At 36.3% G+C, this 25,182-nt stretch overlaps 3 protein-coding genes and 1 pseudogene across 3 annotated transcripts; all 4 read right to left on the minus strand.

Moving 5' to 3' along the window:
- Positions 1-2,196: 2,196 nt before the first annotated feature.
- LOC145949957 (auxin-induced protein 15A-like) lies at positions 2,197-2,493 on the minus strand. Its single transcript, XM_083060865.1, has one exon. The coding sequence runs from the start codon at positions 2,491-2,493 to the stop codon at positions 2,197-2,199; it is 297 nt and encodes a 98-aa protein (XP_082916991.1).
- Positions 2,494-3,051: 558 nt separating this feature from the next.
- Positions 3,052-6,432, minus strand: LOC109818225 (uncharacterized). Its single transcript, XM_020383656.2, has 5 exons — positions 6,123-6,432; positions 5,949-6,053; positions 5,786-5,861; positions 4,538-4,633; positions 3,052-4,452 (listed from the first exon to the last, which is right to left on the minus strand). Exons 1-5 carry the CDS (start codon positions 6,254-6,256, stop codon positions 4,354-4,356), a joined length of 510 nt encoding a protein of 169 aa, XP_020239245.1. The 5' UTR covers positions 6,257-6,432; the 3' UTR covers positions 3,052-4,353.
- A 2,043-nt stretch (positions 6,433-8,475) lies between these two features.
- On the minus strand, positions 8,476-12,583 carry LOC145949958 (uncharacterized; annotated as a pseudogene).
- Positions 12,584-23,008: 10,425 nt separating this feature from the next.
- LOC145949959 (uncharacterized) lies at positions 23,009-24,583 on the minus strand. Its single transcript, XM_083060866.1, has one exon. It carries the CDS (start codon positions 24,581-24,583, stop codon positions 23,009-23,011), a length of 1,575 nt encoding a protein of 524 aa, XP_082916992.1.
- Between the last annotated feature and the right edge of the window lie 599 nt (positions 24,584-25,182).

Genomic DNA, 25,182 nt, shown 5'->3' on the forward strand with positions numbered 1-25,182 from the left:
TTTGTAGAGCAATAATTAAGTACTTAGAGGACTAAGTATACAAATTGAACCTAAGAGGGAGGTGAGCTACTAAGAGCCACTTAATAACCAAGTCTCTTCAGATAAAAATTATTAATCCCCTTTACAATTAGTCTTTTCCAAAAAAAATTTTTATGAAAATGATTTTTTTTGTTCATGAGTGAGAGGTATATGTACTATCTAGTCGTGATGTACTAACAAAAAGAATAAAACAATGAATAAAATGATTATATAAATTGCTCATTGAATTTTTCTTTTGTTTTCTCCTTTTTTTTAAACACTTTTGCAAATTAATAGGAGTTGCCTTTTTCTCTTATTTTGAATTTCAAGTAGCATCTCGGCCATGTGAATAAGACTAGGCACATCGAATCGCATTTCAAAATTTGAATTCTAAATGTAATGCAAATTTTCTCAAAATGACATAACATTTTTCATGCTTTTCTTGTTTCATTAATTGCAAACAATGTTCCATGGTCTAGTTCATTAATTTTCAGATTTGTGGTTCAAATTTGAATCAATTTTTTCTGCAACTAGCAACACCACATGAAAGCAACAAGAGTTTTGGCATTTTAAGAAAAATTATGAAGACTTAAAGATATAATGGAAACCTAACTCTACAAGAGAATTACTAATGATCTAATAGTAATTCATGAACTCAAATTGTTCAAAAACAAAAGCACCAAAGCTCAAACTCAATCGGTAAAAATAGAGTACATATCATTTATCATGCAATTTTCGGATCAACAAGCATAGCTAGGAATTATTTGACATGTAAAAGACTACACATGACTCTAAAAACAAAACCAGATGGATTCAAAAAAATAAAGAATCAAATATAGCATATGACCAAATAAAATTCAAAATCAAGAAGACTTAACAAATATAAAACACACAAGCAAATGAAACCTAAGGCACTTTCAAATCATGATTCATATGAAGCAAAATATGAATCAAATTGAATTTTCCAGAAAAACTAGATCTATCAATTGATGAAGCAAAAATTAGATCTAGGAAGCAAATTACTCAAGGCATGTGAAGCAATTGATTAGATAAAGAAGATAGATTAACCAAAAAGAAATGGTGAACTTATCTTTGAAGAGAGCTCACGATACCACTTGATAAAGCCTTGATGAGCTGAGCCTCCATGGATAATCCAATCATTTCTTCTTGTGCTTCCTTGAGGATCTTCAAGGAGTTATTTCGGTCAAAAAGGAATGCAATGATGAACAAGGTGAACCAAGCATCTCAAGTACAAAAAGCTTGTGCCTAGAACTACAAAGAGGAAAGCTCAAGGGGAGGTGGAGAAGCTATTCTCCCTAGTGACTCCAGCTAGAGAGAATTTAGATCTTAGTGAAGATGAAATTATCATTCAATATCCAAAGTGATTCAACTTACACGACAATGTGAGATTTATAGGCTAAGGTAGAGTGCTAGGGAAGCTAAGTTAACCTAAGGTTTAAACTAACCATATGGTTTAATTTAAACCTTAGCCGCCAAATTTAAATTTTCAAATTCAAATTTGGTGCTTACCTTCCTAGAAACCCGGAAACCCCATGTGCTAATGACATTTGCATGTGATTTAGTTTTCATTTAGGAGTGAATTTCGGTCACACCATGTGAGTGACACATATGGGTCCAAATTCACCCTAAATGTAAGACTAAATTACATACAAATGTAGATGCACATGTAATTACCTTATCCTATGCATCTCAAGTCTGGAAATACATAGACAAACAAAATCCTACACTACATGGCCCAAAATACAAAGCCCAAAATATCAACAAGCCTTCTTGGCCAAACCCTAATCTACATGGGCTTTCAATGTATAGCCCGACTGAAGAGCACTATGGGCTTTTCTTGAGAATTTAACCATTCCTCCTCCAACCTCTTGGCCATAGCCCTAGTAACTAGGCCCTTGGCCCATAGGCCCCATCACTGAGTAAATTAACGGTACAAAAGAATGACTTTATTAAAAGATAATCAATCAAGTTCTTCAAAAAAAATTAATCATTGCTAAAATTGATAAATACTTAACACTAATAACATAGTTAGAAAAAGTTACACAAGTGATTTAATCCTACTTCCCAGTAGTTGGTCTCTACAATGAAAGGGTGGCTTACTCCCTTCCTTCATCAATGATATTCCATGGTCTGTGCTTTGGGAGCATCTAGAATCTTCTATAATTCTTGAGGCCGACAAGGTAGTGTAAGTGCTCCTTGATGTATGAAACCATACTCTTCACGAGCTTGGTCCAAAAGTTCCAAGAATGCAGGATCATTCAAGTAGTCCAAACCAACAATGAACCTTTTGGTTTCCTCACCCTTGATCGCAAGAACAGCAAAATATCCTTCCATAACATCATCTGGTGAAGTGGATGTTGCACAATCTTCACTGAAGTAGCTGAATGCAGGCTTTCTTGGTCCAAACAATGAGAGACCCTTTTGTATCCTCCCAACAAAAGACCTAAATAACATCTTGATCGAACTATGTTTTATTTCTGATTAGATTGATAGTGAATCAATGAGTGTACTGAGAAGTTTTAGAGCTTGGAGTCCTCGTATGCAGAATTTGGCTATTTATGCTGAGAACTCACCCAATCTTGACTTTAGGTGCTTATTAGCAAAATGTAGACAACGTGTTTCCATGCATTGCATTTATTTCCAATTTGCCATTATTTGATGGGTCCTCTTATCTGAGGGAAGACCTAGCTATGATTTGTTGTTCCTGTCTCTCTCATGCTACTGTATATGTTTCAAACACTCCGAGAATTTGGCTTTTTGCTTACATGAATGATTCAAACAGGAAGATATTCTAGCAAAGCGAATGCTAATTTTTAATAATGCATGGGTCGTGATAAAGGTTTAAAAAATCTACATGCATTATTAAAAATTAGCATTCGCTTTGCTAAAATATCTTCTTGTTTGAAATATTCATGTGCATATACATACTTGGACTCCTCCTGTATAACTTTCTTCTTGCTTATAAATTTGTAGAAGTGCATATCCATACTTCACAAACGGTCATTTGAAAAATATACAGACAACCAAACATAATCAAATAGCCTATTTGTGAATAACATTAAACTTTATAGCAAAGTAAACAGAGCTGTAAAGCAAAAATGTAAATTAATACTTGATTCACGCGGCATACTATACTCCATAACCCCACACCTACATTATTGCGTAGTTTAACAAAATTAAAAATAAAATAAAAATATTCACTACTACAAGACATGTTATTTACATCGGTTCTTTAACACCATCTACATCGGTTCTAAAACCGATGTAGAATGGAGTGACGTAATAAATGTATACCATTTTACATCGATTTTTTAAAACTGATGTAAATTTGTGTATAATTTTACATCGGTTCTGTGTATAATTGATGTAAATTTGTACACAAATTTACAAATTTACATCGGTTATACACAGAACCTATGTAAATTTGGGTACAAATTTACATTGATTATACAAAGAACCGTTGTAAAATTATACTCTCATTTACATCTGTTCCTGTCTGAACCAATGTAGATTATTAATTTTTTTAAAAAAAAATTGTTTGATTTTAGGTTGTTTCTAATTTAACCTGTAATTAACACATATATAATTCTCTGCCATATTTTTGAAAATGTGAAATTAAAAGATTAAACAAAACCCACAAACAAATCAAAATAGACAAAAAGAACAAATTGACTTACACAAAAAATACACTATATGGCATATGTATTAATTTTAATTTTCATCTACAACTAATGAAGAAAAATCCTGAAAATCAAGGTTATAAAACTTTTCCACCAAAATGACAATAACAAACCATATTAAAGCATGAAACAGCCGACTATGGCATGGTATTTGTTCCCAGGAAGCTATTATAAGCTATTTGTCTTCACCTAAATCAACAATATATCTAACAACAATTCTAGTCCTAAAATTTATATGATCACTGTCATTCTTTTATGTGACCACCCTCATTCTTTTATACTACTATAATTTTAAAGAAAATAAGAGCAAAAATAATTCCAACCCTAAATGTAGCCAATTTCTCCAATCATCCAACATCAACCAGTTAAACTTGTAGCAAAATCATGCTAAGGAGAATGCCAATAAAAAAAAGGTATATTGTAACCAAGAAAATCAGCCAAGTTAGTAGAACAACTTGATAAAATTGAACATCTAGTAGAATACCAAATCAAAAATAGAAACTAAAATTTGATATAATACAAACATAATAACGAATAAGTATAGCAATACAACACCAAATCAACTAGAAATAAAAACTAAAATGTGATCTAACCCTCCACGTAACCATAAACCAAAATGCAACATCGTCAAAAATCATGATCTATTTCTAAATTTTTCTAAAAAGAACTTTGCCCATTGACTGCGAATGTCTTCCAATTTTGTTTCTGGCAATGGTGCAACATCGTCAAAAAGCTATAACATACATGATGATATTAGTTACATCATAATCATTAAAAGAAATTAATCAATATTGTTAAAAATAAAACAATTATATTACCTCGATCCAATCAGTTGTTACTTCTCCTTCAATTATGTCCAACATCCAATTCATCACGTAGTATCCACATTCATAATGTCCTTGTTGCATATTACTCTAAAATGAATATCAATTTGAGTTGTATAAATAATTTTTTAATTAAGCTAATAAATGTAGACACCCAATTTCGTCCGGGGGCATACAATTAGCAAAATAGGAAATCAGAAGGCCCAAATCAAATTTTTTTAGTGGCTCGGAACGGGCCGTTCCCAAGTCCGGAATGGGCCGTTCTGGAATTGGAACGGGCCGTTCCGAGACTCCTAAAAGGCCTAAAAATGTTAGGTTGAAACGGGCCGTTCTAGGCCAGAACGGGCCGTTCCAAACCACTCAAAGGGGCCTAAATTTGTACCCCGGAACGGGTCGTTCTGAAATCAGAACGGGCGGTTTTGGTTCCACAGAACAGGCCGTTCTGATTTCAGAACGGGCCGTTCTAGGGTACGACAATACTACATAACGGCCATATCCAGAACGGGTCGTTCCAATTTTGGAACGGGCTGTTCTGGACCCTGTCTGAAGCCTATAAATAGAGAGCTTGGGCACATTTTTGAGGGACCCCAAAAATTTCGTCCAAAGCTCCTTAGAGCTCGAAATTTCTCTCTTTTTCTCTCTCTTGTATTTCTTGAGATTTTGTGAGGCATTGTAGTGTGAAAGGTTGCCACAAAGCACCTATATTTTTCATATTTGAAGATCTAACAAAGCTTGCTACGAGGTATTTCATTTAATCTTCTTCTCTTTCTTTTACTTCTTATTTTTTTGTCATAACAAACGCAATCATGTAGATATTTTAGGGTTAGTCGTATAATTTAATTTTTCAATATGTAAATAAATATTAATAAAAGGGATTTAATATTTAATTTATTAATTCTTATCACGTTAACTTCATCATAGGGTACTGATTGAGGGCGTTGTAGGGGTGCTTAATACCTTCCTTACACGTAACTGACCTCCGAACCCAATTCTGGTTATCAAGGCCATTATTGGATCTTTAAAAAACCTTTTCTTTTTCCAATATTTTGAGTAAAATATTGGTGGCGACTCCATGAACCTATTTTCAAAACCATTAATTAAGGATTAGTCTGGTGTCCGGGCATTCCTTAATTAATGAGACTTTTAAAAAGATGTCTAAACCATAGGTCGCAAGATCGAAAATTTTCGGTTTGCGACAATAAAAAGAAATTTTTAGGTATATTGAGGTAACAAACCACTTACCATGGGGTAAATCCAATCTAGGTTCTTTGGTTGTGCTGTAGATCTACCACTCATAACATTATACACAACCATAACACTAAAGAAAATAAATCCAAATAAGTTACATGATTAAAATTTACAATAGAGAGCATAAAGTTAATACATTTTACAAATTAAAGTTTACCTTTTTATTAAATTTTTGAATTGTACATTGGGCTTACGATGCAAAGAACAAAACCAGATTGCAACATTGTTTGTAGGACAAAGAACCAAGAGCTGCCAATGATTTCTATATTGAGCCACAATTAGTTACACAACATATACATAAAATAAATGCAATTAACAAACATGCACTTACTGATCGACATAAGGAGCCAAGTAAATTTGCTTTGGTGAAGTTTTTATCCTTTCATTGATATAATTTTGAGACTCAGCTTTTTTATTCCCTAATTTTTGTATTATCTGGGGCTCAAAAAATCCATACAAGTCCATGGCCAAGCTCCTCAATTTTTTGATTCAAATATCTGAAATATACGCAAAAGAAGGAATTAATTATGAATGCATCATAGTTAAAAAGATAATGATACTAAGAATTGTGTACTTACAACATCCATAATTGTATGATTGAGATGTTGAGCATTTCATGTTGTATTAATTCATATATATCTTGAAATGAAATATACACTTAAAATCATGATTGTTGACACCAAATAGACTTGCAGGACATATCACCTGAAATGATTAGATTGGGTAAGTAACAAACCTAAAATAAAATCCTGTTAAATACTCTTCATATTAGTTAGACAAGTCACCTAAAATGGTTGGCCATAAAGTAAGGACTTTGACGCCTCACACAAGTCACTATTAGGTTTTGACCTATCAGGAGGTGGTACTCGAATGTTTTCTCCATCAATTCTCTAAACAATGATCAAAAATCAAATATTGATATTAATAAGCAAAAATATGTATTGGTAAATAAAAATATTAATAATGAAAACCATAGGTTAAAAATATATACCGTGGTTGAAATATCTCTCACAAGATGTCTCGGCCATGAAATGAAAGTCTGTAGGGCCTGTCCAACCAATTGAACCTCTGAAGTAGGTACGGGAACTAGAGCATTAGAATCTCGAACTTGCTCAACAACCACCTTCACCAAATCATTTGTCAAAGGCACATGGTATATGACTAAACTCCCCTCATAAACTCTACCAATGGCCACTACACGAGGAGGAATCTCATTGATTGGAGATATCATCATGAGGCTCACCCCCAAAGGGATTACCAACAATAGTAGCACTTGAAGGAGTTGGACAACTGCCTTTAGTGCTAGCACGAGCCAGCATAGCATGATCTACCTCAACTGGAGGAACATCCTGTGACTGTTGAGCACTCATATTTGGGTACTTTGACATTAAACTTTGTGTGACCCGTACATATATTTGTTGTGTGAGGGCTTCAAAATATTGGGGGCTCAATTTAGATAAGGATGAGCCTTTTGACAATGGTCCAAAGTAATTACTAATAGTAGCACTAGCCCCAGCTATACGAACACGACCAGGGTGCTCTGGTCGCCCAAGGGCAGTAGTCAATATATCTTGACGACCTTCGGGAATAAAAGAACCTTGTGATGTTTGCTCCTCCAACTCATTCTACAATAAATAAACTTTGTTTATAATATATCCTACAATAAAAAATTCTACAATAAATCTTAAGATAGGTAATGAGATTTTTTTATAAAAAAAATACAATTTTTTTTGCAACTTGGTTAGCAGACTCAGAAGTCAGCTCACCCGAACTTTTTGTGCGAGCCATGTTCCACAACCTATGGCGTGGAGGAGGAGGTGGAGGATCAATCACTACATCCTCACTAGCACCGGATTGTATTGCTTCCTCCTTAAGTGATGGAGTCCCTCCTTCCATGATTGATAATGGTGTGTTGAAGGAAGACACCTTGCCCGTGATCTAGGCTCACCAAAGGTTAGGCAAAGGAAAGTTTATGGTGGACAAAGGGGTGTTAGGCGTGAATGGGTGTAGGGTGGCAGAAGTGTTTGGGTTATGGTGTAGGGTTGCTCAAGGTTGGCTCACTCCAAGTGTAGGTGGAGGCCACTCTAGGTTTCCTACTCTCCAAGGGTGGAGATAGGAGGAGGTTAGACGAATCAAACCTAGTGACTAAGGAAGAGATGTTGAGGCATAAAATGCTCACTCAAAATCTATATAATCCAAAGTATTTCTGGATATCTTGTGCTTTTTTCTTACAAGCTGCAATAATTTAATAACCCCACAAGTAAAAGTGAAAAATAAATAAAAATATAATATAAATTTTAAAAACAATAATCATTAATTACCTTCCAAGAAGGATCATTTCGAATTTCTTTAAATTTTTCCCATTCTTCAGGGTCAATATTATACTCATCACAACGACTTTTACCCTTGTATTTCCCATGTACCCACTCCTTTGTAAGATAAGACTTATGTTGCCTAAATTTTGTAGCAACAGATGAAAGCATTTTACTCTTCAATATATTAGTATCACTGATGTCATACACTCCCTACAAAACAATTTTAGATTTAAGAGTTAATAATAATAACATTAAAAATGATTATCATTTTGTCAAATTATGTAAATATAGTGGAAATACCAAAATATCCTGCCAAATCATGTTTTTAGTAGTTTGTGGGACTTCTTTCCAAAAAGGGACTAAAATACTAATGTTGTCTCTAGCAAGGGTTCCCAAATAACTTGAAAATTGAGCTTTGTTTGGCCCTGAAACTATCCCAGTAGTGGGATCCACATCAAGTGAAAATTTGGGCCCTTTCATGCGTTTACGGGCTAAACTTTTCATTCGTGTCGACTTCCTCTTTTTCTTAGATGTAGCCTGTGAAGTAGGGACTATAGGAGCAGGGGAGCCTTGAGCAGCAGGGGAGCCTTGAGAAGCAGTGCTCGGTTGAGTATCCATGTGTCTGTTTTGACAAAAAAATAACCAAGGTCAATTGGAAAAGTAATTAAATGAATTAAAAACATGAAAAAATGAATGAAAAGAATATTAAATTATACATCAAGATAAACATAACTTAATGTGGTAATTAAATAGTAATGTTTTTTTTCCCATATGCCTTCATCATGGTCATTACGAGTGGCATGAACGTCGTCTTGCTCAATTTCTTCGTTGTTAGTAGACATACGTGTTGAGAAAGAAAGACTCTCCCAAAATTCAAGTGTTGAATCATCAACATTGTGTACACTTCTACCTTGTAGAACCACTGACCATCTTTCATCAATAGGATCTTTGACATAAAATACTTGTGTTGCTTGGTTTGCCATGATGAAAGCTTCATCCTTATGACCCACCTTGCTAAGGTCTACCATTGTAAATCCCATTTCATCGGTTCGCACACCAATGTTAATATCAATCCATTTGCACTTAAAAACAGGAACTTTAAAGATACCATAACTGTTCTCCCAAATGTCTTCAGTGACTTCATAGTAACTTGTGGATGCCACAACGGGATTTTTATCATTTCTACTAGAAAAATGCATGGATTGAGCCTGAAGAGTAACCCCACTATTCTGCATGGTACTATTGTCATCTTGTGACTTTGTGTAAAAGGAAAAGTTATTGATATCATAGCCAGTATAAGTAAAAACATTATATTTAGGTTCATTTGCAAGACATTTTAATGTGTTAGAAACATTATCATCACTAAAGACTTTTTCTTTGAACCATTTTAACAATGTCTTGTTATGCTCATTGACCAATGATTTTTCGTTCATTCTAGGGTTTTTTTTCTTCAAAAGGGCTTGATGCTCAGATATGTAAGGAAGAACCTCCTCGGTGTTGTTCAATATATACATATGTGCTTGAAGTAATTCCTTTCGAAGAATGAATTTAACTTTTTGGCCTTTTTACCCTTACCTTCATATCTATCCTCATGAAGAGACTTAGGAATCCCTACAGGTTTTGCTTTGGACATGTAATATAAACAAAATTCAATAGCTTCTTCTGCAATGTACCTTTCAACAATAGATGCTTCTGGACGGTATGGATTCTTGCTATACCCTTTTAAAATCTTCATGTAACACTCAACTGGGAACATCCATAGTAAATAAACAGGGCCACATAGTCTAATCTCCCTAACTAGATGAACAATCAAGTGAATCATGATGTCAAAAAAAGCCGGAGGAAAATACATCTCCAATTGGAATAGGATAATAACAGACTCATTTTCCAACTCATCCAACTTCTTAGGGTCAATGACTTTAGCACATATAGCATTAAAAAAGAAGCACAAACGAGTTAACACACTTCTGACATTATTAGGCAAAATGCCACGTATAGCCACAAGTAAGAGTTGTTGCATCAAGACGTGACAATCATGAGACTTTAAGCCAACCAATTTAAGATCGTTCCATGATACAAGGCTCTTAACATTTGAAGAGTATCCTTGTGGAACTTTCACACCTCGTAGACATTGACAAAAACTTGTTTTCTCTTTTCTTGACAAAGTATGACATGCTAGAGGCAAATATGTATGCTTACCTTCTAACCTTGGATGTAATTGTGAACGTATACCAATCTCTAATAAATCTTGACGAGCATTAAATTCGTTCTTTGTCTTGCCTTTAATGTTTAAAAGTGTGCCTATTACACTATCACATACATTTTTCTCCACATGCATAACATCTATGCAGTGTCTAACATCTAGATGGCGCCAATATGGAAGATCAAAAAATATTGACCTCTTCTTCCACAATTTTTTCTCAATTAACTTCTTTTGGATCTTTCCAAAGATAATATTTATGTCCTTGACCTGATCATAAACTTGCTCACCAGTTAAGGGTATCGGTGCAATTTCATGTTCTTGACATCCATTAAAAGCTTTTTTCAATCTCCGATATGGGTGATTAGGTATGAGAAATTTTTGATGCCTAGTGTAAACAGTTTTCTTTCCATGCTTTAGTTGTAGGTAGCTTGTCTGTTGTTGACAGATAGGGCATGCGTGATGTCCTTTAACACTATATCCACTCAAGTTCCCATATGCTGGAAAATCATTAATAGTACAAAATATCATTGCATGCAACTTGAAACTTTGTTGAGGAGATCCATCAAACACATCAACCCCTTCTTCCCACAAAATTCTCAAGTCCTCAATCAAGGGACTTAGGTAAACATCTATGTCATTTCCTGGTTGTCTTGGGCCTGCAATCATCATACACAATATCACATATTTTCTCTTCATGCACAACCAAGGAGGCAAATTGTACATTGAAAGGAGAATAGGCCATGAACTATGGCTGGTGCTTAAGTTACCAAACAGATTCATTCCATCTGAAGCAAGTCCGAGCCTAAGGTTTCTTGCCTCACTACCAAAATCTGGAAATAACCCATCAATTTTTTTCCATTGTGGAGAATCAGCCAGATGCTGAAGCATGCCATCACAATTTCTATTGTCTGCATGTCATGTAAGGTTCATTGCATCAGTTGCATTAGCAAACAATCGCTTAAACCTTGGAATGATTGGAAGATACCATAACACCTTTGCTAGGCCCCCCTTTTCATATACATCTTCATCACTACTACCACCACCATCCTTCACTTTGTACCATGATAGTCCACAACGAGGACATTTGTGCAATGTTTCAAACTCTTTTCTATACAATATGCAATCATTAGGGCATGCATTTATTTTCTTATACTGTAGACCCATCGGACACAACCTTTTTCGCCTCATAATGACGGTCTGGCAACGTGTTATCTTTTGGAAGCATTAACTTCAACAACTCAAGCAATTTTGTGAAACTTTTATCACTCCACCCATATTTTGCCTTCAAATTCATCAATCTTAAGACCGCTGATAATCGTGTGAAGGTTGTACAATCAGGAAACAAGGGTGTCTCTGAGTCACTTTTTAAAGTATCATAAACATGTGAATGTGCTTGTTGGAAAGACTCTTGTCCCACATCACGAATCATGTCCTCTATTTGATATTCCATTTCTACATCACCTTCCTCAGTATGAGACACTGTTCGAGTTTCTTGATCTTCACCATGCCATATCCATGTTGTATAGCTCGTTAAAAACCCATCACAAATAAGGTGGTCCCGTATTTCATCAATTGCATGTCGTCTCCTATTTAAACAATTAACACAAGGACAATAAAATTTTCCATTTAAATTTGTTCCATTTCATTGAGCAAATTCCAAAAATTGTTCAACCCCATTTTGATACTCATCACCGATTCTTCTTGCATTCATCCAACTATGGTCCATTTTTCTTCTTCTGTGGCATAAATTTATTTACACAATTCAATTTTTATGGTGCCTCTGTATAGTACAATAGCAAATCATATACTAAATCAATGTTATTTGAAGCTATTATTTCATTTATCTAAGTAGGTAGAAGATCCAAATATAAGTCATCTTATTTCATCAACTACATAAATATAATTCATCTCATTTCTTCAACTAGATAAATAAATTAGATATATATAATTCAGTTTAAGGTACCTTACTAAGAAGATATGACAAACTAGATCTGTTGACTAATGCATGTCAAGAAGAGAAGTATCACCCTCTACACACTTCCTGCCAAATCAAAATCAAGTTTAAGAATATTAAAATTTAACTTATAAATAATTATAATAAATAAAAATTAAATTAAATATAAATTTTAAAAAGGTTTTACGAATTTTGTCACATAAAATAGCAATTTGTGTGTTATATATGAGTTATTGTAAATTAACCATACAAAATATGGGTTAAACTCTTTAATTTTTTTTCCTTTTTATTATTCAATTTTTCAACCAATAAAAAAGATATGGTGTTTTACAATTGATCATGAATCAACAAACTTCTCTATTGCTGAGGGGTTTCAGCAGTTTAGCTTCCTACACTTATGAAACAACACTAAAATTACAACTAATGTTTCAAAATGTGGTAAAAAAGAAAAATCTACCAATTTACTGATGTTATGAGGTAAAAGTAAGTTGTACAAGTTAGAAGAAAAGTTTTAACTTCAGATTCCTTCCTAAAATAATTTCACCAAATTAATCTATTAGTTTTTAATATAATTAGTAACAAAAAAAATTGCATAATACGGCTTTTTGTCAAGATTCTTTGAATACTTCACACTATAAACATCATAATACAAGGGGATGCTAATCTAAAGAATGATGCTAGCTAGCCTGATTAGGCCATTACATAGAATGGTCCACCTATTTGACTGTCGAGCTTTGCATCACGTGGAAGACTCATGGAATCGTATGGCTAGCTGGCTGGAGATATTTGGATAATTAAATTAATATATATATATATATATATATATATATATATATAATTTTACTTTTTCTATATTACATGTATCCTTTGGTAGAAGTCATTTTGAAATAGGTAAGACATTTTATAGAAGAAATAAAAATCAAATATTTTATAGGCCCATTTTGCAAGTATATTAGAGAAGAGGAAATAAAAATACTGAAGGGAGAATGGGAGAGGAAAATGGGCCCAAGGCAACGTGGGCTTGACTATGGTAGCTGAGGTGGAATTTGGAAAAGAGAAAGACTGAGTTGTAACTGAATGTACAGATGGCAAGCAAAGGGAGCTGGAAGGAGGTGCAGAAATCATGGAAAGGGGAGGAAAGTGCAATGTGAATAGAGTGCAAGTATCACAATCATCAAATCAGTCATGACAATCCAATGTTTTGATTGAAGCTAATTTGGTTTAGGTTTGGTCACAGGCCTAATCAACCTATAGATTCTATACTAATAAATTTAATACACTTTAATTCTCGCTTTCAAGTACAGCATCATTATATTAAAGAGGTTTATAGTTTATAAATTACACTATTGAACAAAGGCAATATCTTTGTTAATGATAAAAGGCATAAATTTTGGAGCAAAACAAACTCTCTATCTTCTCATTCATATTGCAAATGAAATTACACTTATTTGTAGTTGAAAGAAAAACACAACGTTTACATCTTTAAATGCCTCTCATAATTCACACCATTAATATTATTAAAACAAAAATAAAACTCCTAATTTAAGTTTCATAACAAATCTCCCCCTTAAACTTAAATGCTTTTCCCATCTCTCATTCCAATCAGCTTTTTGCAATTCTCCAGCAGTGTAGTCGGCAGTGGCTTGGTAAATATGTCTGCTGCTTGAACTCGGCTTCCGACATGCTCCAACTCGACTTTTCCTTGTCTGATCTGCTCTCGGATGAAATGAAATCGGACGTCGATGTGCTTGCTCCTTCCATGATTAACCGGGTTCTTTGCCAACTCGATTGCCGACTTGTTATCAACTCGGATCACAATTGCTTCATCTCGGATCACTCCCATATGCCTCAGTAAATTTGAAAGCCAAACTGCATGACATACACTCCAAGATGCCACCACGTACTCGGCCTCGCAAGTCGACAGAGTTACAATAGGCTGCTTCTTTGACATCCAAGTAAAAGTTGTATTCCCGAGTAGAAATACATAACCCGAGGTACTCTTCCGATCATCAACATCTCCACACCAATCACTGTCCGAGTAACCTACTAATCGGTAGTCGTCCGATTTTGAATAGAAAAGACCAAGTGATAGGCTTCCTCGTACATATCTCAAAATTCTCTTCAAGGCCTTCCAATGTGTGTAGCTCGGATCCTCCATGAATCTGCTCGTTATCCCAACACTCAACATTAAGTCGGGTCTCGTGCTTGTAAGGTACCTCAGACTTCCGACTAAGCTCCGATATCTCCCAGAATCAGCTCGATCTCCTCCATCAAACTTTGAAAGTTTTGTGCCTGGTTCCATTGGAGTAGAAACCGGATTGCAATCCTCCATTTGAAACTTCTTTAGGATTTCAAGTGCATACCTTTCTTGGGATATAAAAATCCCTTCATCCGATTGCTTCACTTCTAGGCCAAGAAAATATTTCATCAGGCCTAAGTCTGTCATCTCGAACTCCTTTTCCATTATCTCCTTGAACTTCTTAATCAGTTTAGCATTACTTCCAGTGAATATGAGGTCGTCGACATAGAGAGCAACTACCATCATATCTTTTCCTGATTTCTTTATGTACAAGGCATGCTCGTACGGACATTGTTCATACCCGTTTTTCTTGAAATACCCATCAATCCTTTCATTCCAAGCACGAGGAGCTTGCTTCAACCCGTAGAGGGCTTTTCTCAATCTCAGCACCTTCTTTTCTTCTCCTCTCTTCATGTACCCGAGTGGTTGCTCAACATACACTGATGGAGAAGATAGGAGGAGTGAATGTTGTTCTTCTCCTATTCTTCACCTAGGCTTGGATCTTCTTCAAGGAGCTTGTATCCGAAGATGGAGAACTCTGGAATGATGAAGGAACACGAGTGGAATGTGGTCTAGACTTGGATGGAAGCATCCAAGCTTAAGCATCAATGGAGAGCACACTTCAAAGAGAAGGATTCTAAGGTGAAATCCTAAGGTTTTGAAGATGAACTCTAAGGGACTTTTGAGAGAGGAAACTCGGCCAATGGCTCACAAATTTCTATTATGATCAAAAGTGAATACAAAGTGAGAAGGAATTGGCTTAAGTATGCACCGAAATTATGACACTTAGGCGCCTAAGCTTAAGGTTCACAAAATGGCGCCTAAAGTTTGAATTGAAATTTGAAATTTGAATTCAAACTTTGGTGCACATGTGTAAGTCCGAAAATTTAGGTACCAAGGTGCATTTAGGTGTGATTTGAGAGTCATTTAGGGTTAATTTGAGTGGCACATGTTCAGCCACCCAAGGTGCTAAACATATGACTCAAATGTAACTTAAATGACTTCCAAATTAAACCTAATTTAACCTAATTAGCATACTTTAGTATTCCTTGTATTTTCCTATTCTAATGACCTAATTACATTGGTCCAACAATTACAATGGAAAGGAAAAATTACAAGAATGAAAATGAGCCCAATATTGGGTACCAAAAGCCCAAAGGCCCATGAAGCCCAAAACTAGGCCCAACTAGCCTAAAACCTAAAATGCTACTCTATGTGGTCCAAAATACAAGACCAAAATATATGATACCTATACTAACATGATGTATACAAAACATATGAAAATAGCTATAACAAAATATGGCCATGAAAAGTTCAACTTGGGCCTTCCCAAGCCCATCAGGCCCATTGGGCCCTGACTGGCCCAAACCGTCATGTCTAGCCAACTCCTCTTGGTTCTTTGAGTATGTCACCTCTTGCACTCCAAAGCATGATTCCATCATCCCCTCCCTCTTGAAAAGGATTTGTCCTCAAATCTCGAGGATGAATGGAAGAAGAAAAATTAACACCTACATATAAAACATGCAAGGAATAAGAAGTAACATGATAAGATAGAAGATCATGGATCCTAAGAGGAGTCCTAGTATCTAACCTAACAAAGAAAGATAAAATATTAGACTCTCTAGAAATAGGCTCCTCTTCTAAGCATAACCTAGAAGTAAAACCTAAAAATGTAAGAACACTATGACTAAGACAATGAAAAGACTGATTTTTAAACACTACAATATCTTGCCTAAAGTACCCTAAATGGTATCCTAGGCTTTTCCTAAAATATAAAGAAAATACTACTAAAAAACGTCCTAAACAATTTTGGATTTGATTGTTTATTAGATACTCATAGTCATATAATCTATTTTTGTCTTGTAGGGAAGGAAACATATTAAGTTCAAAAAAATAAGAACTTCCCATATGATCAAACATAGAATATAGATTATTACAAGTTATATCTACTAAACAATGTAAACCGAAAATTGGGTGCTTTATGAAATCTAAAGAAATACTTCCTTCCTTGTGCACCTTCAAGGAAGTAGTATAAGGAGTAACACTAGGTATAGTCCACTCCTTCTTCACTATATCTCGAAGTTGAGAAGAATTCTTTACTTGAAATTCATTTTGTTCCTCATTCTCAACTTTAAGATAAGTGGCAGCATTAGGATAAGAGTCAAGACTTTTGTGAATATAGAGAGTTCTTTTCAAGTCTTGTTTGGTCATAAAATAACTCTCTTTTGTCATAAAGGTCTTAGTGGAGTCCCCTTTATCCACACTCTTTCCTTCTTTCTTTTCTTTGTTTCTTTTCTTTTTCATTTGCTTTTGATCCTCAAACACTTGGGATGGTGTTAAAGGATTAAAAACAATTTCCTTATTTTTATGAGTGAAGGATATTTTGTTAGTGAGGCCATCATGTATAGTTTGTTTATCAAATTGCCATGGCCTACCAAGCAAAATATGACAAGCTTCCATAGGGATCACATCACATAAAACTTTGTCTTTATAATCCCCTATAGAAAACTTGACCTTCACTTGTTGATTCACCTCCAATTCCTCACCTTCATTGAGCCAATGAAGTTTATAAGGGTGAGGGTGAGGAATGGTGGTAAGGGCTAACTTGTTAACCAACCTTGTACTACAACAATTAGAACATGATCCACTATCAACAATGAGAGAACAAGTTCTTTTAGAAACCAAACATCTTGTATGAAAGATGTTCTCTCTTTGAGATAGTGAAGTGGGACAAGGTTGGCTTCCAAGAAGCCTTTTGATCATAAGAAGATCACCATCCACAGGATATAACTTTTCAATTTTAGGATCTTCCTCACTAGTCTCACTACCACTTGAAGTGGTAGAACTAGATTCATCAAGACTACTATAAATGTCTTGTCCTCTCAAAATCATGACCTTTTTAGTTGGACATTGAGAAGCTATATGGCCTCTCCCAAGACATTTAAAGCATTTGATGTCACTAGTTTTACTACTAGAAGTGACAACATTTTTATCATTTTCTTTTTCTTTTTCTTGACTTTTACTAGAGCTTTTAGAAGAGTCATATTGACCCTCCCTCTTGTAGTCATTTTTGATATAAGAGTTAGCTTGAGTTTTTCCTTTTAAATAATTTTTCCTTAAATTTTGTTGTTCCACCCTTATACAAAGTTGGACCAAATCATCAAGGTCCCTATAAGGGAGTAACTCAACTCTATCTCTTATGTCAAAATTTAGACCATTCAAAAACCTAGCAATGGTCAATCTTTCCTCTTCCCTTATGCCAGCCCTCATGAGATACAACTCCATATTTTGTCTATACTCCTCAACACTCATCTTGTTTTGTTGGAGTCTTTGGAGCTTATCCATAAGCTCCCTACTATAATAAGAAGGTATGTGCCTTCTTCTCATAGCACTCCTCAACTCATTCCAATAAGTGATTGGAGGGTCATTGTGAAGTCTTCTCTCTCTCTCTAAGGATGTCCACCAATACATAGCTTGTCCTTGGAAAGCTAAGGTGGCCAAGGGAACTTTTCTTTCTTCACCTACTTGGTGACAAGTGAAGATTTGCTCCACTTTCATTTCCCAATCCAAGTAGGCATCCACATCTTCTTTTCCATGAAAGTAAGGGAGATCAACCCTTGATTCCCTCACTTTGTGTTCTCTAATGACTCTCCTAGGTGGGGGTTGATAGTAAGCATCCATTTGTATACTACCATCATTATTTTGACTTTGAGAATCATTGGAGCTCTTGGTTGAGCTCCTAGAAGAACCTTTTGAACTTTTATTTTTATTTAATCTTTTCAAAAGTTTTTCTTCCCGTTGCTTAATCTTTTGAATCTCTTGTTCTAAAGCCATGATTTGTACTTCCTTTTCAAGTTTTTCTTTTTGTTTTTGAAGTATTTCATCATGCTTCCAAAGTTTTAGTGCCTCAACCTCCTTGACAATTCTTTTAAAACTTTTAGGAGATTCAAAGTCACTACTACTTTGAGAATGTTGACTCATGATTAAGCAATAAGATTTTATATGCTATGCAAAAAGTTATAAAATATTTTTGGTATTTTCTAGGAATGAAAATAACACTTGGAAGTCTAAGTGTACAAGTTGCACTATCAAGGGAGGTGAGCTACAAAGAGCCACTTAATAACCAAGCCTTTTCAAGTGGAAATCACTAAACTCCTTTGTGGTACTTCCAATTCCCCAAAACTTTTCACAAAAATTTTGAATGCTTTTTCACAATTTGTTTGTTTTTGAGACTAAACTAAACGTGAGCAAGTAAATCTACACAAGTCTAGACGTTTCAAGGCAGCAAAAAAAAGCAATTAAAAGACAAAGAACTTAAAGGAAACAATGTAAGCAACTAGTCGGATATCCTAAGTGGAAGCTTGAAACATATGAAATTTCCAAGCCACTTCCACTAGCACTACACGTGAGGATGCTAACAAGGAGTTAGATATACCTGACCAGCTTCTTAATACTCCCTCCAAGCTTTACAAATTGATTTTAAAATACAAGAGAGATTGCAAAATTTAAACTAGCCTAGAAAGCAATAAATGGCGGTTTTGGTGACCAATTAGTGACGGTTTTTGTGTTCAACTTTTCTAACACTTGTTTAAGTGTCTTAATCCGCCACTAATCCTTCAAATTTGATGCTCCTGGACCTGCAAAGAATCACAACAAAAGAGGTTAATGGTGGCTGCCTCACAAGGTGAAAGGAATGGTCACTCAAGTGAAGGAAGTTTAGGAGAAGTTTTGGTCACTAATTTAGGTCAAATTTTTTTTTAGGTCTTAGTGTCCAAACTTTTCCTACTCTTTGTTGAGCAATGCTTGATCCTTGAGCAAGGATTTGAGGCCACTTCCAGCACAGGAAAATTATTGAAAGAAAACTAGACAAGCAATAAAGCACAATTTGGAAAGCTTATACCAAAATTGATAGTAATAGGTGTATATGACAAGACTCAAAGAGGTTCAACAAGTAAAACTGGAAAATAAGACTCCAAATAAAGCTAGCACTCAGTTAAGAATGTTCCTAGATAGGTACTAGAGTAGATGAACAAAACAAAAAAAATTTGAAAGCAATTGGATAAGTATAGCAAAAGTAGTAGTCAAAACAATAACAAGGAATCAAATGATTTTCTATCAATAGACACCTCACGGCTTTTTCAATTTAAAATGTCTTATAAAATTTTTTTTAATTCTTTCTTTTTCTAGTCTCAAATTAAGACTCCAGAGAAGGTGTTTGCCTTTTGTTTCAAAATTTTCTATGATTCCAAGCTATAGAAACCGAGACTACAAGTTAGCCAAAAATTAGGTCAAAATTCAAGTAAATTTGAGAAACTAGTGCACTAGTCTTTAGGTTTTGGTTTGAATTCCTTTTGAACTCTTTTTCTTTTGAACTTTAGGTCTTTTCTTTTGTTTTAGGCTCTGTTTTATCTCTGTTTTCAGCCTTTAATTTTTTTAAAATTGAATCCACAAGAAAGAGTGCACTAGAAGTAGAATTAAGCACTTGAAATTTTGAGTCAAAATTTTTTTTATAAGATTTTCAATGGAAAGTGATTTGAAAACTTAAGAACACAATGGAAACCTAACTCTAAAGAAACTTGCTAGGACTAATAGCAAATTATGAACACAATAAGGTAAAAGAAAAAGCACATATAGGTAGGCAAAAGAGAAGCAAAACCGAGAGCAATATGTAGACACAAAGTTCAAAATAAAACTAGGTTAAACATGTTATTCAAGGAATTTGCAACATATAAAGACTAAACACAAACTTCTAAGACAAAACATGGATTAGAAACCAAAATCTAATGCAAATGCATGAGGTCCAATCACGGACACATACAAGGAATGAAGAGACTCAAATTAACTCAAAACAAGCACAAGCTAATAGGTCCTAAACATGTTGATTGTGGAAGAAATCAAGAACAATCAAACAATGGATCTATGGAACAATTTTCTTCAAAACAAATAGATCCGAATTGAAAACTCAAGAGGACAAACAAGAGTACACAAACAACAAAACAAACGGACACAAAAACAAGAAAACTTATCTCCTTGAAGAACCTTGCTCTTGATACCAAAAATGATGGAGAAGATAGGAGGAGTGAATGTTGTTCTTCTCCTATTCTTCACCTAGGCTTGGATCTTCTTCAAGGAGCTTGTATCCGAAGATGGAGAACTCTGGAATGATGAAGGAACACGAGTGGAATGTGGTCTAGACTTGGATGGAAGCATCCAAGCTCAAGCATCAATGGAGAGCACACTTCAAAGAGAAGGATTCTAAGGTGAAATCCTAAGGTTTTGAAGATGAACTCTAAGGGACTTTTGAGAGAGGAAACTCGGCCAATGACTCACAAATTTCTATTATGATCAAAAGTGAATACAAAGTGAGAAGGAATTGGCTTAAGTATGCACCGAAATTATGACACTTAGGCGCCTAAGCTTAAGGTTCACAAAATGGCGCCTAAAGTTTGAATTGAAATTTGAAATTTGAATTCAAACTTTGGTGCACATGTGTAAGTCCGAAAATTTAGGTACCAAGGTGCATTTAGGTGTGATTTAAGAGTCATTTAGGATTAATTGGAGTGGCACATGTTCAGCCACCCAAGGTGCTAAACATGTGACTCAAATGTAACTTAAATGACTTCCACATTAAACCTAATTTAACCTAATTAGCATACTTTAGTATTCCTTGTATTTTCCTATTCTAATGACCTAATTACATTGGTCCAACAATTACAATGGAAAGGAAAAATTACAAGAATGAAAATGAGCCCAATATTGGGTACCAAAAGCCCAAAGGCTCATGAAGCCCAAAACTAGGCCCAACTAGCCTAAAACCTAAAATGCTACTCTATGTGGTCCAAAATACAAGACCAAAATATATGATACCTATACTAACATGATGTATACAAAACATATGAAAATAGCTATAACAAAATATGGCCCATGAAAAGTTCAACTTGGGCCTTCCCAGGCCCATCAGGCCCATTGGGCCCTGACTGGCCCAAACCTTCATGTCTAGCCAACTCCTCTTGGTTCTTTGAGTATGTCACCTCTTGCACTCCAAAGCATGATTCCATCATACACCTCCTCCTTCAGCACTCCATTTAGAAAGGCTGACTTCACATCCATCTGTAGAATTTTCCATTGTCTCTGAGCAGCTAACGAGATCAGAAGTCGGATTGACTCCATTCTCGTGACAGGAGCAAAAACCTCATCATAGTCAACTCTTTCCTTTTGTTTATAGCCCTTCACAACAAGTCGAGCTTTATAACGCTCAACCTCTCCCTCAGCATTCAACTTCTTTTTGTACACCCATTTTACTCCAATGGGCCGAGCTCCTTCAGGAAGGTTGGTCAATTCCCAAGTTTTATTATGCTCAATCGCCTCAAACTCCTCATCCATAGCTGTTCTCCACTTCTCATCTTGGACAGCTTTCTCAAAACTCAAGTCTTCAGAGTCGGCAAGAAGAAATACAGCATGGACTTCACTTGTAGTGTCGTAAATTTCCCTCAGGCTTCTCATACTTGGCTGTTGTAGCTCGGATTCTTCATCTGAGAGCTCGGTCGTAGTTATTGTTGAAGGTACAACAATGTCCGAGCTGGTTTCTTCTTCGGCCGAGTTACTCCAACACCATTGCTTTGTTTCCTCCACGTGAACATCTCGGCTCACCACCACCTTTTTGTTATCAGGATCAAATAACTTGTATGCTTTGGATTTTTCATGATATCCAATAAATATATACTTCTTGCTTCGATCTTCTAACTTTGTCCTCTGCTGTCTTGGTACTTGCCCATAGGCCAAGCTACCGAACACCCTAAGATGAGAAACACTTGGCTTCATGCCACTCCAGATCTCCTGAGGCGTCTTCTCTCCTAGCTTTGCATGTGGACATCTATTTTGCACATAGACTGCGCACTGCACTGCCTCTGCCCAAAACTTCTTCGGCATATTCTTCCCTTTTAACATAGATCGAACCATATGAAGAATAGTTCGGTTCTTCCGTTCTACTACACCATTTTGCTGCGGAGAATATGGGGCAGTCAAGAAATGCTTAATCCCATGTTCCTCGCAGTATTTGTTGAACTCAACAGAAGTGAACTCGCCTCCTCGGTCAGATCGGACTACTTTGACAAATGTACTCATCTCTTTCTCCACCATCACTTTGAATTTCTTGAAGGTTTCAAATACTTCTAACTTTTCCTTCAAAAAATAAACCCATGTCTTTCTTGAGAAATCATCAATGAAAGAGACGAAATATTTCTTACCACTGAATGATTCTGGAGTTATCGGCCCACATAGATCGGTATGGATCAGTCCGAGTTGCTCCTTTGCTCGGTACTCAGAACTCCTTGGGAAAAAAGTCCTCGCGTGCTTCCCGATCACACATTCTTCACAAAATTTCTTTTCAAATTCCATTTTGGGAAGTCCAAATACCATCTCCTTTTTCACCAGCTCGGTCAAACCCCTAAAGTGAAGATGACCAAATTAACCTCAGATGCCACTTCATGGCCTCATCCTTCAAATCAAGTTGCATGCATTCATCTCGAACTATTTTCAGCTCAAGTTTGTACATGCGATTTTTCTTCATTTCTACTTGGGCAACTAGTCTCCCGAGTTTATCCTTCAGTTGTAGTTCTCGGTCCTTCATCAGAACCGAGTACCCTTTCTCCATTAACTGTCCCATGCTCAATATGTTGCTTTTGAGATCAGGTACGTAGTATACATCTCTGATCTCTCCGATTTTCCCATTTCTCTGTTGATATCGGATCGTTCCTCGGCCTTTGACGGCTACTTTTGAAGCATCTCCGAAAGAAACAGATCCGAACTCCTCCTTTGAAAGCATTTTGAACAAGTGCTCGTCACCACACATGTGATTGCTTGTGCCGGTGTCCAAGTACCAAACAGAGTTATTAGTACAACTCGGTTTGATCTCGGAAGAACAGCTCGGTTTGATCTCGGTTTCTGGAATAGTTGTCACCAGCAACAATCCTTCATCTTCTTCCTCGACAAGGAAGTTGGTTGGTTCCTCCTTTTTCTTCTCGGACCTACAATCTTTGGAAATATGACCCAGATTTCCACAATTGTAGCATTTTATCGAGTAACACTCCTTGGCCACATGTCCATACTTCCAACAGTTATAACATTCAATAATGTTATTTGTGTTTGATCGGCCACCCCAGGTCTGACCTCGGCCTCCCCGCGCTTGACCTCGGCCACCCTGAGTTTGACCTCGGCCACCCTGAGTTTGACCTCGGCCACGCCAGTTCTGTTGGCCGACATACTCATTACCTCGTCCTCCTCTTCCTCGACCACCTAGGCCTCTACCTCTTCCTCGTCCTCTATTATTCTGAGCATAGAGCACCTTCTCCTCCTTTATTGTCGCCTTTGCCTGGAGAGCTTGTTCAAGGGACTCCCCCTTCTCCTTTTTATTCTTTTTCCTCTGCTGGTACGCCTCCAGGGACCCAGTAAGCTCTTCAACAGTAAGCGTTGACAAATCCTTGGACTCTTCTATTGCACACACTATATTCTCAAAGTCATCTGTCAATGACCTTAAGATCTTCTCCACAACTCGGCTTGAGGGAAGATTCTCTCCATTCCTGTTTAGTTTGTTCGCCACAGTCTCCACCCGAGTAATGAACTCAGATACACCTTCTGACTCCTTCATCCTCATGTTTTCCAGTTCGCCCCTAAGGGTTTGAAGCCAAACTTGCTTCACGCGTTCATCTCCCTTTTTTGCTTTCTCGAGTATGTCCCATGCTTCTTTTGAAGATTTAGCATTAGCTATCTTCTCAAAGCCCGACTCGTCAACAGCTCGGTACAATAAATACAGTGCTGCCTTGTCCTTTGCTCGAACAACCTTCAATGCATTCATCTGGACATTTGTATACCCCTCAGTGGTCACCGGTTCCTCGTACCCATTCTCAACCACATCCCAGTTGTCTTGGGAGCCGAGAAGGGCCTTCATCTGCAACTTCCAGTTGTCGTAATTGACATCTTTAGTCAATTTGGGTAATGGAATGCCATTAGTTAAACCTGCCATCTCTCTTGAGTGTATACGCTCCACTCACACACCTCACAAGAATTTTTTCTCTTCTCTCGGGCTGGGTACACCAGGTCGGCTCAAGTCGGCTCAGGTCAGCTCAGGTCGGCTCACTCTCACCTCACGCACACAAGTTCTGATGCCAATTTGTTAATGATAAAAGGCATAAATTTGGGAGCAAAACAAACTCTCTATCTTCTCATTGTAGACCCCTAAAATTGTCCGGGTCGGAAATAAGACTCGAAGACTCTCGAAGATCAAAGGAAAGTCAGCCAAAGGGACTCTTAGAAGACCGTGGGACGACAATCTGTAGGTTTAGAGGTCTTAGAGTAGCAAAAAATAAGAAAGTGGAGGGAATGAAGCCCAATACGGCCTCCCAAAAGTTCAGTACGGCCGTATTGAACATTTTAAACTACAATACGGCCGCACTGAACTCAATACGGCCGTATTGAAGTTTCTGAACTTCAATACGGCTGCATTGAATTCAATACGGCTGCACTGAACTTCAATACGGCTGCACTGAACTTCAATACGTCCGTATTGAGGTTTTTTGAACTTCAATACGGCCGTATTGAATTCAATACGGCCGTATTGTAGTT

This window comes from Cajanus cajan, chromosome 7 (assembly GCF_000230855.2).
Source record: "Cajanus cajan strain Asha chromosome 7, NIPB_CcT2T_4, whole genome shotgun sequence".
Taxonomy (NCBI): domain Eukaryota; kingdom Viridiplantae; phylum Streptophyta; class Magnoliopsida; order Fabales; family Fabaceae; genus Cajanus; species Cajanus cajan.

Coding starts and splice junctions, on each gene's coding strand:
- LOC145949957 (XM_083060865.1), bottom strand. CDS start 2,493: ATGTTATTTAGGTCTTTTGTTGGGAGGATACAAAAGGGTCTCTCATTG.
- LOC109818225 (XM_020383656.2), bottom strand. CDS start 6,256: ATGGACTTGTATGGATTTTTTGAGCCCCAGATAATACAAAAATTAGGG. Junction 4,634..5,785: donor TAGATTGGATTTACCCCATG/GTAAGTGGTTTG, acceptor TATTCATTTTAG/AGTAATATGCAACAAGGACA. Junction 4,453..4,537: donor TAACAACTGATTGGATCGAG/GTAATATAATTG, acceptor TGTATGTTATAG/CTTTTTGACGATGTTGCACC.
- LOC145949959 (XM_083060866.1), bottom strand. CDS start 24,583: ATGGCAGGTTTAACTAATGGCATTCCATTACCCAAATTGACTAAAGAT.